This window comes from Hippocampus comes, unplaced genomic scaffold (genome assembly GCF_001891065.2).
Source record: "Hippocampus comes isolate QL1 unplaced genomic scaffold, H_comes_QL1_v1.1 scaffold81, whole genome shotgun sequence".
NCBI lineage: Eukaryota > Metazoa > Chordata > Actinopteri > Syngnathiformes > Syngnathidae > Hippocampus > Hippocampus comes.
In genome coordinates, this window is record NW_017806179.1 from 704,945 (window position 1) to 723,412 (window position 18,468).

Below are 18,468 nucleotides of genomic sequence, written 5' to 3' on the forward strand. Positions count from 1 at the left end.
TTTATTGTGGCTAAAAGAACACCTGGCTGGGAGGGGGGGGGGGGGGGTATAAATGGCACGTCATCATCTCTCCAAGGCTTCTTCAGATAGCCTTTCTTGAGGTGATGTCCTAGAATTTTGTCCCAATGAGCTCCAAGACTCGGGATGGAGGAGCTTCGGGATATACAAAGAGTCCCGAACCTCAAGGAAACGGCCACAACAGACCAAAGTAACGGAAAGAAAAACCGAAGATGACATTTTGAATCTTAGATTAGCTCCATTGGCAAGCGGGGAGAGGTGATTTTCTTTGTGCGCGCGTTGTCTGATGGTACGAATCTGCAAATAAAGTAAAGCAGTCGTCTGAAAATGTCTCGCCTGCTCCATGAGATGAGGGACAGCTCTAGCTGGCGTTGTGGTCCAAGCCCACCTGAGACTTTGGCCTTGAAGGGGCTGCCGACGATGTGCTGCGCTCCCGCGTACTTGACGGAGATCAGGTAGCTCCCGGGAGCCATTGGGGTGTAGGACACCAGGTAGCCTTCGGTACATTCCTGGCAGCTCATCTGGACTTTGGAGGGACCGTCGATGGTCACGGACAGAGCTCCACTGCCGGCCTTACACGTGTTCACCGTGAACTCTGACGCGACCCCTGCCAGGGACAAACCACGAGGCGGACTTGAAGATTTGGGACTTGACTGATCCGAGCACTGTCATGACTTTACTCGACTTCTTGCTCACCTGTGATCCCCCTTTCCAGGCCGGGCCCCGAAGCCGACACCTTGCTGGGGTCTCCCGCCTGACCGGGCTCCCCCACGCGAATTTTGAAGGGGCTTCCGGGCACGTGGCTATCACCGAATCGGACGTCGATGGAGTGGACGCCGTTCTCTTTGGGGACGAACCGAATGGCGTACCGATCTGCCGACGCACACGGTCATTTCTTTCGGGATGGATTCTGAAGGGCGTGGTCCCCCCAAAAGCGGAGGCAGACATCTTACCGCCGTCCAGCTGGCTGATCAAACATTCCTCCGTGGCTCCGGAAGGCGCGTGGATCTTGGCGTCGATGACGCCTCGAGCTCCGTTCAGCTGCACCGCAAAGGACGCTTCCTGGTTCACCTTGAGTCCAGAATCCTAGGGGACACCGGCACCATGCTGACAGGCTAGGCTAAAGAGCATTTCAGAAGGTTCAGAAACAACGCGCGCCACCATCTTTCCCCGCGGCAGAAAATGGATTGCTTCAAGCTGACCGGTCCTGAAAAACCTTGCGAAAGGCTTGGCGTCTCACCTGAAGGCTGGTGATGGTGAGGCGGCGGGCCCCGTCCGACAAACCGGCCACGGGGACGACGAAGGGCGAGTCTGGGATATGCTCGTCATTGAACTTGATGGAAACCTCGTAGTCTCCTGGCGAGGGGGGAGAGCAGAGGAAGATGAGCGGATGAAGACCAAATTGGGGGAGGTTGCGCTTGACGGGAAGAGCGTCGAACCGGGCTCTTGGACCACATAGGAGACGCCGCAGGAACCGTCCTTGCGGTCCTCAAAGGCAATCTCTGCCTTGCTGGGACCCTCCACTGCGATGGAGAGCCCGCCGGCCCCCGCCTCTCTGGTCCAGATGCTGAACTCGGCTGGGACGCTGGCCACGCCCCGTTCCAGCCCGGTGCCGCCGGCCCGCACCTTGTGGGCGCCGCCCTCTCCCAAGGGGCCCACGGTGAACTGGAAGGGGCTCCCGGGAACATGTTGTCCGCGATACTTGACCTCCACCACGTGAGCGCCCATTTCCTGTGGCACGAAGCGGACGCTGTACGTGCTATCCTCGCCGCGGATGATCTCGGCGTCCTGACACTTGCCACCGGGACTGGTCACCTGAGCCGCCATCTCTTGGTGGGCCGGCTCACCTGAGGGAGGGAAACCTTTTCCAGCTTAGAGGACAACGCGAAGATCTTTTTTTTTAATCAGCGGTGGCCGAAATACTATCAGGAGAACGGATCCACAATTGGAACCGACAATGAAGAGTCAACCGTTTTTCCCCTCCCCTTGGCCCTCAGTCGTCTCACGTACCATCCTGCGGTGGCGACTTTCCGCCAAAGCCGCTCAGACTTTCCCGCCCCATGAAGTCTCCAAAGACGTCCCGAAAGGGGTCTCCAACTTGCGTGCTCTCCTCCACGCGGACCTCTCGCTTGGTCTCGCCGCCACGGGTCTTGCTGATCTCTGTGCGCTCGGTGCGCGTGTAGGTGTGGCTGCTACGCGTGAACGTGCGAGTCGCCCGCTCCTGCGCCGAAACCATTTGAAACCAGTTGCCTGTGGAACGCGGGCGAGGTCAGCCACAGAGTACAAATCCTTTGTTGCTTTACTGAAGTGGAGATTTCACGCATCTGTATTTTACTTGGGATACATTTTCCCCGAAAAGTCAAATCAAGGTCCAGGCAGTTGGTGGAGCAGAGCCAGTCGTGTCACAGCTTACCCGGGATCTTGAGGTCAAGGTCACATGTGCTTCCCACGGTGGCAATGGCGGGCGCCTGCCGCTTCCTGGTGATGCTCTCCTTCATCCTGCCCTCACCAAACACTTTGACGGTGAAAGGACTTCCTGTTGCCGTGGAAACACACGCAGGAAGAAGTCACGGCTCTGACGGAAGACTCGGCTTTGCCATTGAGCACACGGATAGTTCAGTGTTAGTGTCTCCTCCGTGTCGCTTGTGTTTCATTTGTCATTTTTGATCGTTTGTTCCGTTCCAATGGCTAGGAGGCCATCAACAACTGTCGCTTTCCACTTGGTGATAGCCGCTTGCATTCTCTACCTGGGACGTGCTGGTTGGCAAACTTGATGTTGATGATGTAGTTTCCGGGCTCACTGGGACAGTAAGTGACGCGGCACGTGCCGTCCTCCACGTCCTCGCAGTTGATGTCCACCTTGCTGGGACCCTCGATGGATAGACCCAGACCTCCGTAGCCTGCCGCAACACACGCCCGCTTAGCAAGTGCAGGAAAGGGGTGGGCGATTTCGACGTACCGGCGGTCCTCGTGTCGACGATGAAGTGGGCCACCTCGAAGGTGCGTCCCTCCAGCAGTCCCGGCCCGAACACTTTCACCTTGCTGGCATCCCCGATCTCGGACTGCGCCACCATGATCTTGAATGGGCTGTTGGTCACGTGCTTGCCGCCCTTCTTCACGCTCACCACGTGCTCGCCCACTTCCTTGGGTGTGAACGAGATGCCTGAACGGGGGAGAAAAGAACAGTGAGCGGCCAAACGGTCTTTCTTTTTCCATGACACCTTGTAAGAACCGGTTAGCGGACATACCAATGTGTCTGTTGGGGAGTCTCTTCAGCAGGCATGCCTCTTCGCTTCCCGATGGCGCTTGAATGGTCGCCGTCAGACTGCCCAGGTCCGTCTCCACGATCCTCAAGGAGACGTCGGTCGCCGTGCCGACGTTGAGCTGAGACATGGCGAGAGGGTCGTTGCCTGGGGTCACCGGCACACGAGCTTCAGAACCGGGCCCAAGGGGAAAGGCCGCCAATCAACAAGCGCGTCACTCTTTGTACCGGTGATCTTGGCGGTGAACGGACTGCCGGCAATGTGCTGGTCATCAAACTTGACGATGATAATGTAATCGCCAGGCGCTGTGGGCAGGTAGGAAACAGTGCAGGTGCCATCTTTGTTGTCCTTGCAGCTGATTTCGGCTTTGGATGGTCCTTCCACTGCCAGAGACAAACCGCCTGTGCCCAAGCGGACCGTCGGGAGTCAGTCATTGCAAACGCAATTCATCCATTCGACACTTCTCACAGTGAGGAGGTTAGAGACGGCGGGTTGCTGAAGTTTGATGAAGGTCTCCCACCGTCTTACCTTCTCCGGCGTCCTTGGTAGCGATGGTGAAGGTGGCTGGCGAGCCGGCCACACCGTGGCTCAAACCCGGGCCGTACGCTGTCACGTGACCGCTATTCACGGCATCCACAAAGAACTGAAGCGGACTTCCTGCAGTGGACGGGGAGGTCACAAATTGTTTTTTTTTTTTTTTTGTTTTCTTCCTTTCCAAACCTCCTAGCGAGAGAGGACTCGGAGGTCTTCTCTGATGGACCGAGCGTTTCTTGCTCTTCTCCTCCATGTAGGATTTTACTCAACAACTTTTTTGGGGGGTACTTTCTCTACCCTGTGGTCTTCGCGGCATTGCACCTTCATATTTCTCATCTTTTCATTGGTGGTGGAGAAAAGATAACGGTCTCGGGTAGGCCCATGATTGTGATTGCTGTTAAAGGTGAGAAAGCGGCGTACCTGAGATGTGCTGGCCCTCGTACTTGATGTCCATCTCATGCAGGCCGCACTCGATCGGAGAGTACTTGACGGTGACGGTGCCGTCCTTGTTGTCGACGATCTGTGGTTGGGCCGCGCGACCGGACGGCATTCGCACTTCACCTGCGTGGCGTACGGTGATGACATCATCACCGGCCCACTCACCAGAGAGTCCAACGAAAAGCAGGCTCACCCGTGATGTCGCCCGTCTGCACAGTGAAGGGAATGACCAGACTAAACGGCCGCAGCACGGCCTCCGTCTCATTGATGGAGCCCGTGGCATCGTTGGTCGCCTGGAGGGGGCGGAGTCAAACACCAGTGGACGTCAGAAGGAACTTGACGGCGTGTTTTGTGCGGGCGAGCGCATGAACGCATGGTGGCGAAGAGCGCCACCTTCGGGATCGCACGGGCGTGGCTTTTAGCAGCCAATCATGCAGAAGAGACATGCGGCTCATTAGTAAGAAGTGGCCAGAGGTCACTCCGCTCCGTGCCAGTGGCCTGATGGGAAGAAGACAAGACTTCAACAACAACGTGAGGGATTAGTCTGTTCACGAGGCCCTCCAGCGAAGGCAATCAAGTGCATGCCCAAGAGGATGTTCGTTAGCAACGTCACGCTTGTGTGGAACCCACCAGTACGTGGAAAGGACTGTTGGGGATGTGCTCCCCTCCAAAGCGGATGGTGATGACGTACTTCCCGGGTTCCGGCGCCGTGTAGTAAATGTCAAACGTCCCGTCTGCATTTTCCACCACGTCCACGTCCAGTTCCGCCCCGTCCGGCGTGGACACCTTGCAGGTGACCTTGCCTTTCCCGGCAGCCTTGGCATCCACCGTGATGACCGTCTCCTCTCCAATCTGGATGGTGGGGCCAACACCGGACCCTGCCGCGATAAATGCCGCGTCGGGTCAGATCATCTTGGCGCTTTTTGGGAAATCACTTTGAATTCAGAGTTTATAGAGTCAAGTTGTTGAAGAGATACATGGCGACCCGTGGCTAGAAACCAAATTGCAGTGGAAAGTAACCAGCAAATTGCCAGGAACAGAGGGAAAGAATTGCCGGGAGCATATTTCGTTTCAATGAGGAGTATTGATTTGCTACCCGAGTAGAGTGAGTTACGAGCTTGGCCGCGGAAGAAATGAAAAGTCAAGGTTCCGGTGTATCGGGAAGCCCGAGGACCAACGAGGGCCAACGAGGGCACAGACTTAGGTAGCAAACAGTCAAGGGAACAACGAGGTTGCGCACACTCACCTGGTCCATGTCCTCCGATGGACACTGGAGGACAACGAGATGCCAATTAGGACCAAAAACGAAAGGAGGACAGGTGGATGGCGAGAGGGGGTCTGACCTGTGACGAGACACTTGCTGGCGTCCCCAGAGGGTGCAGCATGGATGCGGTACGGCGAGTACGGGATCTCGTCCCCGCCATACTTGATGGTGATGGTGTAGCGGCCTGCGATGTCCGGGACGTAGGACACCGTGTAGGTGCCGTCGCGGTTGTCCCGAATGTTGGCCTTCTTGGGCTTGCTCTCAGGATCCTGATAAATGCCAAATCAGTCAGACAATCAAACTCTGACACAACCGCTGCTTCCCACCACAGGTCTACAAACTGCCCGCGCAATCAAGCTTTGGTCACACTTTCGGTCTGTCCAACCAACGTATGTTCTCCAGAACAAGTGATGGATTAGAATGAGGAGGAGGAGTGCGGGTGAAAGAAGTGATGAAGGCCAGTTTGCTTTGCTCGTACAGCGAAGAACCATCCCTCGGGTATGAGTAGATCAGCTCAACACTCCCGTTTGAGACCAGTGGTGGCAGCAATGTGACCTTTCAAGCCACGACTCGAGTTTGCGGTGATGAAGAAGAGGATGATGATGATCGTGTTGAAGAGGGGGCGATGAAGACAAATGGATGAAGGAATTAGCCCATGATCCCAAGTACGGAGTTCCCGAAGAACTCGAGAATTTAAGCTCATGTGATACTGATGCCAATTTGCTTCTCGAACGAGGCGGACGGATGAGATGAGGTCAGGCAGGAGCTGTTGCTAAGAGTAGGTGTGTGTTGTTGGCCTTACACAGGCTCTCTTAAGAATGGAGAACGGGATGGTTCTCTTGACTATATGAGATTCCCAGACACGCGTGTGCCAGTCCTGCACAAACACGGAAGCCTGGTGCCCGCACCCGTCAGGACCCTGCAGCCGGCGGCACAGGAGGTCACACGGACAGGGTTCACGGTCAACGTTTCTGCGCTCACGTTAGGTGGTTAGCTGAAGGTCAAAGCGCGGCTTTTGTCTTTGTGCTTCTTGTGTCTCACCACGATCTGAACCGTGAGCAGTCCTTCGCCGGCATCTCTGGCGTCGATGGTGAACTCTACCGGCAGACTGGCGGGAACGCCCGACGAATTCAGACCGGGGCCGCTGGCGCGGACTTTGCTGGCATCGTGAGCCGGCAGGGTCTTGATCTTGAACGGACTGAAAATGAAATGTTCCCACTCTCAAAATCATCTCGATCAGAGGATACGGTGATTGTCGTGAGCGCTCCTCACCTCCGAGGGACCTCCTGCTGGGCGTACTTGATGTAGATGGTGTAAGCGCCGTCGTTGGCGGGGGTGTAATTCACCGTATGCGTCCCATCACCGTTGTCTAAGATGCTGATGGGCTCGGTGACACCTGTGCAACCAACAAGTTCATCTTCAGGACAGGGTTGTCCTATGTTTGGACGCTATGCCACGTTGGACAACTCGCGTTGTCAGCAGACGGACGGGGTGAACCTCGTTACGTGTCACATTTCTCACCTGTGGGGCCGAAGATCTGGACCTCCAACGGGGCTACGCCGGCCTTGCTGCAGTCCACCGTAAAGGTCTGAAAGACCTGAGCACGAACGGCGCTTCCGAGGCCCGGTCCGGAACAGCGCACTTTGGTGGGGTCCACCACCTCTCGCACAGGGACTCGAAATGGACTTCCTGCAACGATGAACCTTAAGTTCAGAGAAAGGAACGCGGCGAGGGGCCAAACAGGCTTGACTGCACCTGGAATGGAAAGTCCCCCAAAGGTGATATTGACGTCGTACTCTCCAGGAGTGAAGGGAATGTACTCCACACTACAGCTGCCATCTTTGTTGTCCTTGCAGGACATCTTCGCCTCAGACGGGCCCTCGATGGCTAGGCCAAGGCCCCCGGTGCCTGCACCCCTGACAAGGGCAACACGGGAAGGAAGTGGGGAGCTTAACTTAGTAGGAATGACATTTTAACACGTTCTAAACTTTCATCTTAGCTTGTGAGACCGTCGGGTCGAGTTACCTGGTCTCAACTGTAAAGCGGTTTTGCTTGTTGACCAGACCCTCCTGCAGGCCCGGCCCGTAGGCCTGAACTCGACTTGGGTCACAACCTTCACTTACGGACACCCTGAAGGGACTCTTGGGGACTGTGTCATCATCCAGCAACACCTCGATGACATGCAGACCTGCCAAAAAATACAAAGCCCGCACTAGAACCGAGCGTCCACACGACCCGCAAACAATGGCGACTTGGGGCACTCGTTAGTCCAGGTGCCATTGTCATGGCACCGAGTCAAGTCACTGACCGTCCTCGAAAGGTGTGTACTCCACGTGGTACGTGCCGTCGGCCTTGTCCATAATGTAGGCGTCTGTGCTGGCGCCTGACGGATTGGAAATGTACGCTTTGACGTGGCCGCCGGCCGTCTGGTAAACACTTCTGGCATCCACGATGAAGTGTGTGGTGACTTCTCTCAGGACTCCTGGTGAGGAGAACGGGAACGTGAAGGACAACAGGTCGCGCTCCTCGAGGACCCCTGAAAAAAAGTACTCGAGTGGATGAAGCAAGAATTTGTCCTCTCTCACCCCTGGGTTCCACGCCAGGTCCGTAGACCTTGACGCCGCTGATGTCCAGGGCTGCTTCCACTTGCAGGCCTGTGGGGAAATTTGGTACCGGGTGTCCGCCGTACTTGATGGTGATGGTGTACGCGCCGTGAGATCGCGGGATGTAGGTGATGGAGTAGGTTCCGTCGCCGTTGTTCTCCACGTGAACTTCGGCTTTGGAGCCGGACTCGGAAACGATCTCGATGGTGAGCTCCGCCTCTCCGGCTTTGGAGCAGTCCACCAGGAAGGAACCGGCTTGGTGGGCTTTCCCCTGCTCCAAACCGGGCCCGCTGGCCGTCACCCTGCTGGGGTCGAACGGGGACTGGACGGCGGCCTTAAAAGGGGAGCCGGGGATGTGTTGGTCAGCGAACAGGATGTTGATGTTGTACTCGCCGGGCTCGGTGGGCAGGTAGGACACGGAGCAAGACCCGTCGCCATTGTCCTGGCATTCGATCTTGGCCTCGCAGGGACCCTCCACTGTCAGGCCTAAACCACCGGTGCCCGCTCCCTTTGTGTCGATGGCAAAGTGGGCCGGTTTACCCACCACGCCGCCCTCGAGACCCGGGCCGTAGGCTTGCACCTGTGAGGCCAGGAAGGATGCCGTTGATGTGCCTGAAACGAGCCCCCCGTCTTCTTCACACGGGAAACTCACCTTGGAGGGGTCGGGGGGTAAGGTGGCCTCCACTGCCAAGGGACTTCCCGGGATGGGGTTCCCGTCATAGCTGATTTCCACTCTGTAAGGCCCCTCCTCCGACGGGATGTACCTCACCGAATGAATCTCATTGGCTGCGCCGGACTCCAGCTTGCATGGAATCGGTCGGTGAGAGGGAGAAATGATCTTCACATCCAGTTGGCCCTGACCGCCGGCGCCCGAAGTACTGACGCTGAACTCCTGATCCTTTCCGACGTTCACCTCTGATTGACACATTGCCGATGTCAAAATACATCTCCGCACAATGTGCATCATGCAGTGGACGATGACAAGCAAAATGATGCGAGTCATAATTCTTTGTGTGTGAGGGGAGCTGTGCTGAGATTATCTGCGCACACCACACACACGACCAAAACTGTTAAATGCTTTTTTTTTTGTTTTTTTGTTTCCTGCCAAAGATAAGAAACCTTTTTAAGATTCGAAAAAAAATATATAAATCCCACCTACATGAAGCTTCTCAAGTCATTTCAACATAGTTCCTCGACCGAATGATTACGCAAGAATTTCGTGTAAAAAGAAAACTTATACTGACTGTTGTTCAGGTTGTGAACGAGAACTTTGCTGAGGTCCAGAGGTGGAGCCACTTTGATGTGAAATGGACTTTTGGGAATGGCGTCGCCCCCGTGGAGGACGGTGATGGACAAACTTCCCTGAAGAATGACAAAACAACAGGACGTTGACAGACGCATGCATGCATGCTCACAAAGTCAGAGGTCAACTCACCTGGTGTGTCGCGGTGTAGCGGACTGTGTACGAGTAGTCGTGGTTGTCGATGATCTCAAAGTCTCGAACCATGTCACCTTTCGCGCCGCCTCCAAAGTGGACCTCGGGCTGAGCTTTGCCGGCTCCTTTGGTGTAGATGGTGAAGTGTGTTGGCTTTCCTGCTTCTACACCTTCGCCGGAACAAAACATCCAAGTGATTCATGCGGGCGTTCATCCCAAAAAAATAATATATATATATACATATACATATACATACATATACACACACATACACTTTATATAATAATAAAATGGACATTCGACAACTGTTCTTTACATTAGCTGACCCAATTTGTTGAGTCCAGGTCCTTCTGCTCTCACTTTGGCCGCGTCATGGGAAGGATCCACTTTTATCCGAAAGGGGCTGATTGGAATTTCCTGTTTTAACAATAAAAGAAGGCGCATGGTTTTGTTTCAAATCAGCGTGAGTCATTGTTCAGTGTCCTTGGGTACACTGAAAGATGCTACACCATGTACAGTAAATGAGGTGCCTTGATTGATTTTGACATTTTTTTAAAGTTACGAGCTGTGCCTCGATCAAGGTTTTGTGTTGTTTTACGAGATAACATTTTAGTTCCAAGCTTCAGCTCCTGCTCGAGCCGGTGTCCTTCCGGATGTTTATTGAAGGCGACAAAAATACTTGGCGGGAGCATGGCGCATGAAACTTAACCCTTCCCCCCCTTGCAAGGTACCTCTGTATTTGACTTCTTAAGGTGCTCTGTTTTTTTCTGCGTCTCACCTGGTCGGCGAAGAGCACCATGATGGTGTACTGGCCCGGGGCCGGCGGCGTGTACTTGACCGTGAACGTGTCGTTGTCATTTTTGATGATATCGAAGTCGATGCCGGCCTCGGCTGGTCCGACCACACCAGGCGCGCACTTGATGCCAATGCTGACGTCACCTGGCGGGGGGGGGGCAGTGGAGGGACAAGTGGCCAGGTGTCCGTCTGTGGAAGAAGGATGTACAAGTGGTGTCTCACCTTGTCCCGCCTCGCCACAGTCCACCGTGAAGTAGGTGGGCTCGTTGGCCTTGAGTCCGCTTCTCTCCACGCCGGGACCGAAAACCTTCACATTTTGCGGGTGGCTGCCCTCTCCGATGCTCACCTGCTCACAAACACATCGAACTCAGGAATGGCTTTTGTTTTACCATCCCCCTGACCTTGACACAGATATATACTGTAAGGTCTTGATCTATTGGGGTGTAAAACTTTTAAATTCACTTTTTGGTAAGAGTGCTTGTGGCAAGAGGTTAGAGGCGGAGCTCACGGTACCCTGAAGGGGCTGTTGGGAACGTTGACCTCAGCCCACGTAATGACGATGGTGTGCTTGATGGGCTTTGTGGGGATGTAAACACACAAGAAGGTCTCGTCGCCATTGTCCCTTATCTCCACGTCTATCGGGCAGCCTTCGGCATCCTGCGTGGGACATTGAGAAAGGAGATGGAGATGGCGGATTACTCCTCAGGTCACTTTGCTTGAAGTAGCGCCAGGTCACAACAGAGGCCCTCTCAGACTCTTTGACAGAGTGAGAGAGAGAGAGAGAAGATGATCGAGAGGGGTTTAGTGGTGGGCAAGTCCTCACCTGAGCGTAGAGCCTGAGCTCGCCGGCGCCGGCGGCTCGGCTGTCGATGGTGAAATCCGCCGGTTTGTTGATGATGCAGCCGACGGGTTCGAGGCCCGGTCCGTAGCACCTCACCTGGGGGATAGTCAACAGCGTGTTGAGCCACTTTCCATCTTGGTTCCGGTCTCGCCGGCGTCACCTTTTCTGGGTGAAGATCCATCGCAGCAGGCAGGATGTGCGCGATGAAGGGGCTGTCCTTCACATCCTCGTCGTCACATATGACGTGGACGGCGTAGTCGCCGGCTTCAGTGGGCCAGTACCTGACGTCACACGAGCCGTCCCCTTTGTCATCGCACTCTATCTTGGCCTGAGACGGACCCTCGATGGAGAAGCCTGACCACCCCAAAAACGGTCATTCTCACTCAGCCGCGTCCTTCTTCCAACTTGACATTTCGAAGCGTGGGGACATACCGAGGGTTCCCACCTCCGTCCCGATGGCCTCCACAACAAAGTCGGCACTCTTTCCCACCATACCCGTCTCCAGACCAGGACCCCAGGCCCGCACCTTCTGAGGCCCGGCCTCCTCACTCACGTAGACTTGAAAGGGACTGAAGACATCCCCCCCACACCCCCAAAAACAAAACAATGAATACTCCACTCTCCACTTGTTGACGTTGTTTGAGGTTCACCTGCGCGGGATGCTGTGACCACCCCAAGTGATGTTGATGATGTAACTTCCTGTCACGATGGGGTAGTAGTTACACTCGTAGCGGCTGCTGTCCACCTCAACCACCTTCACGGGGTTCTCCAGGCCGTCTGCAGTGAACACGTGGAGTCCAAGCTTAACCGCGCGTCACCTTCAAAGCTGCCATTGTGCGGTGAAGATGCTCACTCGGTCCCTTCACCGCCACCCGCAGCTCGCCGGTTCCGCTGCTTCGGGCGTCCACTTTAAACTCGGCCACTTCCTTCACCCTCAGACCTTTGGGCTGCAGACCTCGGCCGAAAGCCCTGCAGGCGTTTGGGTTGCAGGCTGCAAGGAGCAATCAGAAGTGGCCGCATGTCAGATTGTGTTTCCGTCAGCTCGCATGACACACGGAGCAGCGTTAGTCGTGGTAAAGGGAAGAAATAAAAAGGTGAAGTGAAATGACAATCAATAAAAGGTGAAACGATGACATTATCTGAAGAGGAGGAGGGGGAAGCAGATCACATTAATGAGGTGAAGAAATCGGGAGAAAGGAAACAGCCCAACTGAAGCCGCCAGACATGCCAATTCGCCATCGCTGGCTGACGTCTGGCGAGGTGATCATAGCTGTACAGACGCATGCAACGCAGCAAGGGCGAGCCCAGTTCATCGCTCGCTGAGGGGCGGCGGCATAAGTCCGGCTCCCGCCTCTACTAACTTGGTCGCCTGGGTTTAGGTGGCGTTGGAGGGGGGGCTCTCTTTGGCGGGGCGCATACTGACTGAGGCACAAGCTGCGCCGGAGACACGGCAGACACCGGTGGGGGGAGCGACACGCTCTGTGGAGCTGATGAAGGGAGCAGACCAAATGTGTGTCCAGACCAAATGATCGATCAGGCGTCCAAGTCAGACGGTAAGAGTCCGAGTCACGTCAGTGTCACGGGACCAAGTCACGTGATCGAGAATCAATTGTGGCCAGGGTGCAAAGTCATACCTTTGGCAATGAAGACGGGGAAGGGGCTTCTGGGAACCTGCTGTCCGGCAAAAGTGACGTAGACGGTGTGCGGCCCCTCCAGCACGGGTACATAGGTGCATCGGAAGATGCTGTCCCCTTTGTTCTCCAGAACCACCTCCACGGTGTCCCGGCGCCCATTTGAGTCCACGATGGTCACACCCACATCACCAGCGCCAGCGCCTAGTGGGCCAAGTAAGGGGCACGCATTGAGAGGACCCTGCGCAAGGACACTAAGAGGTGTGACGGAACAGATGGAGACCGGCTGTGTAGATGTCAAAGTAGGTCGGCTTGGTAGCCATGTTTCCCGCGTTCTGCAGTCCCGGGCCGCGAGCCTGCACCCGGGTCGGGTCCCCCATCGCTTTGGAGACATGGACCATGAAAGGGCTCCCGTCAATGTCTTGGCCCGCAAACAGAACCTTGACCTGGTAGAGAGGAAGCAAATGAGCAGGGCAGGTTGCTCGAAGCAGTTGCTTGATCAACTTACTTTATGGAGACCCTCCACTTTGGGTAGGTAGACCACCGAGTAGGTTCGGTTCTTGTCATTGTTGGGGATCACTCGGGCCTGAAGAAACACACACCGTTGACCTTGATTTCTTTTGAACCAGCCCAGTCGACCTGCTGTGCCCACCTCTTCTGTGTGCCCCTCCAAGTCTTCAACATAAACCAGAATCTCGCCCAGTCCGGCCTCCACCGTTTCCACCAGAAATTCTGCTGGTTTGAGAACCACGTTCCCACGAGCTTCAATGCCTGCAGCCCAGAAGAGAAGAACATTTTTCTCTACTGGAGACCTTTCACCATGTTTGGAAACAAAAGGCCCCGGGGGACTTTTGGGTGACCGGAACTGAAAAGGATAACAAAATGTCCTCCAGACGACAAGGTCGCACCACTCAGCATGGTCACGAGTTCTGCCGTACTACCCACCGGGCCCAAAGGCTTTGGCCTTCTTGGGATGCAGAGTCTTTGCCCTCAAGGGGGCGCCCGGCTTCAGTTTGGCTTTGGGAAACTGTGACAGGTAGGTCATAACCGAGTGCTCGTCCACGTTGGGGTCCACGATCTCTTCTGGAGCGATGACCTGCATAGGTGGCAAAATCCCTGGTCCTGAGATAGGAACTTCTCCAAATGGTGGACCGCACGCCTTGGATTAAAGCAAAAAGACAGCACGGAAATGCGGAAAGTTACCTGAGGAACGCCCAACCAGTCATCTGCCTGTTGCATGGCCTCTCTGGCGTTCTCCACTGGCTGACCTGGATCCCAAGTTTCCCAGTCTGGACAGAGACCTGAAGACAGGCACAATACTCGTCGTAAGGATCGGGGCTCATCTACTTCCGGTCGCTCTGTGAACAAAAAGTGTCCTGTGCCTTACCTGGGGCACAATTGTCCACCAGGGCACCCAGTGCCTTGCCGTCCCTCCAGTCGCGGTGGAAGTTGGTGATGGGCATCTGGGGCACCTTGTTCTGGATCCAGCCCAGAAGACGCTGCTTGGGTGTCAGCTTCCTGGCGTCCTTGTCGTCCTCGTCCTCCCACATGGGTAAGGAGATTGAGTAGTGCAGGATGAGCGTCCAGATCAGACCGAGGATCAGCTTCAGATTCCCGTCCACGATGGCTTTTGAGTCTGGTGAGAGTCATGAGAAGCGGACGGTCGTCGAGAACATTTCGTAATACTAGTGAACTAAAGGTGCCAGATGACTTCCGGTAGCGGAAAAGTGAGTGGCTCCGTCTTGGTCAAATGACACGCACGGGTTTGTCAACCAACGGTCTGGTGAGCTAGCAGGGCAGGTGAAAGGACCACTCCAAATTGTCCCCGAGGTGTGATTGTGAGCGTGGATGGTTGTTTGTCGATGTGTGCCCTGTGATTGGCTAGCAAGAGGTTCAGGGTGGCCCCCCCCACCCCCGCCCACTAGGCTACGGCATGGAGGGATGGATCTTCCCCACCGCTCCTCGTTAGCATAGCCACATAGGTAAAGTTGCCACCCCTTCATTGAGGATTTGAACACCTGACTTCCTGTTGACTTGCCCTTCTTTTTGCTCCATTGCAAGTCTGAAGAATTCTTCTTCTTGGCCCACTCAAGAGACTTCTTTGTTGCACACAAAAGCTCATTCTCCATGGCAACAGGACAAACACACAGATCATGTGTGACGTTGGAGGGAAAGTGTTCCACGAGCAGGAAGTGGGACAGATGAGCACACAGGGAAACTATTTGTTCGGCTTGTTGGCACCCCGCTGCCCCCCGCAGGACGGAATCATCACCGCAGCCCCATGCAGAGACTGTTTCAACCCGATTCTGACCCCAAAGGAGCGTCCCCCCATGACCCAAAAACGGTGGAGCATGCACCCAAATGACTGCACGGGTCAAAAGATGCTTGTGTGACAGGAACGTCATCATTCAGGCATTAAACTATTCATTCATTCATATTCTTAGACACACACACACCTGTCAGCTATAAAACAACAGCTGACACAAAAGTCCAGGAAAAAAGCCGTGCATTGTGTCCACACTTGTTGAGAGGGAACAGCTGAAGACGCCGTCGCTCATGTGGTTGGCGAGACCTTGTCAAATTCTACCAATTAACATGGAACACGAGGAGTCCTCTTAAATTTCAACTCGCACGGGTTTTGGCCTCACTCATGTCGTTGTCCTATGACTGTCCGACGAGTGTGTTGCAAGTTTTCGAATTTTGCCTTTCGAGTAATGTCTGCCAAATTTGTCCTGTTGGTGTGGACAAAGAGTGCTTTATGGGAAGCTGTGATGGCAGGCTACGACTACGCGCCCAGGAGTGACCAGGGCAGCACACGAGTTTACTCGTCAGGTTAAATTGCGTACGCGTCAGTCAAAGGTGTAACGACAGTTTTCAAGTAAGACACGGCCATCCTATTCAGGCGCTGAATGGTCTTACTCGTGAGGACGAGGAGTGGCCGGACCTTGTGCTAAGTATCAAGGATATGGAAGAAATACTCAAATGGCTTTCCATAATGATCTTCTCGACAGTTTGGACTGGGAGTGGATGAAAATGACATTGTGATCTACGTGTTATGCCATGGCGCGAGGTATCGTAAAGCCTAAAAGAGCAAAGCGCTTCTATTTTGAGTTTGGGGCTCGGGGGGGACGGCGGAACTCAGCTGTTGCTCTGTCAATCAGGACGGCCCCGAAAAACAGAGCCCGGACCTCCGCGAGGCCGCGTCGGGAGCTCATCTTAGGCTTTGAAAGGAACTTTTCACGTGCCGTCAATCAAAAGTGTGAGCGAGTTTGTGGTTGAGCATCTAACCCTCCCCCACACCCCCCACACCCAGATTCCACACTCACCGATGGACACCAGGCGGATGTGTTGTCGCTCCAGGAACTCCAGCGCTACCGACACGTTCTCCAGCTTCATCTGGCGAAAGTTGGGCCTGGCGTGGTACTTGCGGTACATGTTCTTCTGGCTCAAGACCTCCAGCAGGGCAATGAGCCTCAGGCCGTCCGCCAGGTCCTTCTGCAGGTCCAGCATGCACTTGTGGACGCACTTCAGGTGCTCATTGCACCACCTGGTGAAGGTGTTCTGCTGGATCTTCTTCCAGGGCGCGTCTTCGGCCAGGTCCTTCTCCGTGGCCGGCATCTCCTCCAATTCCTGCTCATCTTCCGGATCGTTTGTCGATGTGTGCCCTGTGATTGGCTAGCAAGAGGTTCAGGGTGGCCCCCCCCACCCCCGCCCACTAGGCTACGGCATGGAGGGATGGATCTTCCCCACCGCTCCTCGTTAGCATAGCCACATAGGTAAAGTTGCCACCCCTTCATTGAGGATTTGAACACCTGACTTCCTGTTGACTTGCCCTTCTTTTTGCTCCATTGCAAGTCTGAAGAATTCTTCTTCTTGGCCCACTCAAGAGACTTCTTTGTTGCACACAAAAGCTCATTCTCCATGGCAACAGGACAAACACACAGATCATGTGTGACGTTGGAGGGAAAGTGTTCCACGAGCAGGAAGTGGGACAGATGAGCACACAGGGAAACTATTTGTTCGGCTTGTTGGCACCCCGCCGCCCCCCGCAGGACGGAATCATTCCCGCCACTGTTTCAACCCGATTCTGACCCCAAAGGAGCGTCCCCCCATGACCCAAAAACGGTGGAGCATGCACCCAAATGACTGCACGGGTCAAAAGATGCTTGTGTGACAGGAACGTCATCATTCAGGCATTAAACTATTCATTCATTCATATTCTTAGACACACACACACCTGTCAGCTATAAAACAACAGCTGACACAAAAGTCCAGGAAAAAAGCCGTGCATTGCGTCCACACTTGTTGAGAGGGAACAGCTGAAGACGCCGTCGCTCATGTGGTTGGCGAGACCTTGTCAAATTCTACCAATTAACATGGAACACGAGGAGTCCTCTTAAATTTCAACTCGCACGGGTTTTGGCCTCACTCATGTCGTTGTCCTATGACTGTCCGACGAGTGTGTTGCAAGTTTTCGAATTTTGCCTTTCGAGTAATGTCTGCCAAATTTGTCCTGTTGGTGTGGACAAAGAGTGCTTTATGGGAAGCTGTGATGGCAGGCTACGACTACGCGCCCAGGAGTGACCAGGGCAGCACACGAGTTTACTCGTCAGGTTAAATTGCGTACGCGTCAGTCAAAGGTGTAACGACAGTTTTCAAGTAAGACACGGCCATCCTATTCAGGCGCTGAATGGTCTTACTCGTGAGGACGAGGAGTGGCCGGACCTTGTGCTAAGTATCAAGGATATGGAAGAAATACTCAAATGGCTTTCCATAATGATCTTCTCGACAGTTTGGACTGGGAGTGGATGAAAATGACATTGTGATCTACGTGTTATGCCATGGCGCGAGGTATCGTAAAGCCTAAAAGAGCAAAGCGCTTCTATTTTGAGTTTGGGGCTCGGGGGGGACGGCGGAACTCAGCTGTTGCTCTGTCAATCAGGACGGCCCCGAAAAACAGAGCCCGGACCTCCGCGAGGCCGCGTCGGGAGCTCATCTTAGGCTTTGAAAGGAACTTTTCACGTGCCGTCAATCAAAAGTGTGAGCGAGTTTGTGGTTGAGCATCTAACCCTCCCCCACACCCCCCACACCCAGATTCCACACTCACCGATGGACACCAGGCGGATGTGTTGTCGCTCCAGGAACTCCAGCGCTACCGACACGTTCTCCAGCTTCATCTGGCGAAAGTTGGGCCTGGCGTGGTACTTGCGGTACATGTTCTTCTGGCTCAAGACCTCCAGCAGGGCAATGAGCCTCAGGCCGTCCGCCAGGTCCTTCTGCAGGTCCAGCATGCACTTGTGGACGCACTTCAGGTGCTCATTGCACCACCTGGTGAAGGTGTTCTGCTGGATCTTCTTCCAGGGCGCGTCTTCGGCCAGGTCCTTCTCCGTGGCCGGCATCTCCTCCAATTCCTGCTCATCTTCCGGATCGTCATCCAGCGGCAAAGTCTGGAGGTGCTGCTGTGGCATCATGGTGGGGCCCGAACAGCGCGCCAAACCAGCGCAAAAGTGGCACGAGACGAGTTTCCGCCTCAGAAGGAGCGAGCGTGTGCCTCAGTGTGGAGGACTCCCTGGAATGTTCTTGCCAGACCATAATAACACGCGGCCTGATAGCCAGCCGCCAGCTCATTGGACAGGGTGGGGGTCG

The 18,468-nt window shown here is 54.8% G+C and overlaps 1 protein-coding gene across 8 annotated transcripts in view; it reads right to left on the bottom strand.

Annotated features, from left to right (window-relative positions):
* LOC109532675 (filamin-C-like) overlaps positions 1-18,442 on the bottom strand; it is a 19,880-nt gene extending 1,438 nt beyond the window's left edge. The window contains exons 1-47 of one of the 8 annotated variants that reach the window (XM_019897649.1): positions 18,242-18,441; positions 16,149-16,460; positions 14,210-14,458; positions 14,026-14,123; positions 13,768-13,918; positions 13,475-13,593; positions 13,331-13,408; positions 13,106-13,268; positions 12,826-13,026; positions 12,553-12,678; positions 12,045-12,182; positions 11,842-11,968; positions 11,624-11,760; positions 11,352-11,545; positions 11,174-11,287; positions 10,864-11,007; positions 10,573-10,696; positions 10,334-10,494; positions 9,882-9,972; positions 9,556-9,725; positions 9,365-9,482; positions 8,773-9,035; positions 8,103-8,700; positions 7,826-7,999; positions 7,543-7,705; positions 7,273-7,433; positions 7,039-7,206; positions 6,790-6,913; positions 6,559-6,715; positions 6,320-6,436; positions 5,597-5,786; positions 5,500-5,523; positions 4,884-5,131; positions 4,447-4,546; positions 4,236-4,376; positions 3,810-3,938; positions 3,509-3,682; positions 3,267-3,428; positions 2,978-3,181; positions 2,766-2,918; positions 2,432-2,554; positions 2,029-2,268; positions 1,458-1,865; positions 1,259-1,374; positions 972-1,104; positions 715-891; positions 407-625 (exon numbers count right to left, since the gene is read on the bottom strand). In XM_019897649.1, the coding sequence (XP_019753208.1) occupies positions 407-625; positions 715-891; positions 972-1,104; positions 1,259-1,374; positions 1,458-1,865; positions 2,029-2,268; positions 2,432-2,554; positions 2,766-2,918; positions 2,978-3,181; positions 3,267-3,428; positions 3,509-3,682; positions 3,810-3,938; positions 4,236-4,376; positions 4,447-4,546; positions 4,884-5,131; positions 5,500-5,523; positions 5,597-5,786; positions 6,320-6,436; positions 6,559-6,715; positions 6,790-6,913; positions 7,039-7,206; positions 7,273-7,433; positions 7,543-7,705; positions 7,826-7,999; positions 8,103-8,700; positions 8,773-9,035; positions 9,365-9,482; positions 9,556-9,725; positions 9,882-9,972; positions 10,334-10,494; positions 10,573-10,696; positions 10,864-11,007; positions 11,174-11,287; positions 11,352-11,545; positions 11,624-11,760; positions 11,842-11,968; positions 12,045-12,182; positions 12,553-12,678; positions 12,826-13,026; positions 13,106-13,268; positions 13,331-13,408; positions 13,475-13,593; positions 13,768-13,918; positions 14,026-14,123; positions 14,210-14,458; positions 16,149-16,460; positions 18,242-18,293 (7,933 nt within the window). In that variant the 5' untranslated portion in view covers positions 18,294-18,441. Of the gene's footprint in view, positions 1-406; positions 626-714; positions 892-971; positions 1,139-1,258; positions 1,375-1,457; positions 1,866-2,028; positions 2,269-2,431; positions 2,555-2,765; positions 2,919-2,977; positions 3,182-3,266; positions 3,429-3,508; positions 3,683-3,809; positions 3,939-4,235; positions 4,377-4,446; positions 4,547-4,883; positions 5,132-5,499; positions 5,524-5,596; positions 5,787-6,319; positions 6,437-6,558; positions 6,716-6,789; positions 6,914-7,038; positions 7,207-7,272; positions 7,434-7,542; positions 7,706-7,825; positions 8,000-8,102; positions 8,701-8,772; positions 9,036-9,364; positions 9,483-9,555; positions 9,726-9,881; positions 9,973-10,333; positions 10,495-10,572; positions 10,697-10,863; positions 11,008-11,173; positions 11,288-11,351; positions 11,546-11,623; positions 11,761-11,841; positions 11,969-12,044; positions 12,183-12,552; positions 12,679-12,825; positions 13,027-13,105; positions 13,269-13,330; positions 13,409-13,474; positions 13,594-13,767; positions 13,919-14,025; positions 14,124-14,209; positions 14,459-16,148; positions 16,461-17,929 lie in introns of those variants that run through there. The other 7 variants (XM_019897652.1, XM_019897651.1, XM_019897650.1 and 4 more) reach the window with 7 other exon arrangements.
* Positions 18,443-18,468: the final 26 nt, after the last annotated feature.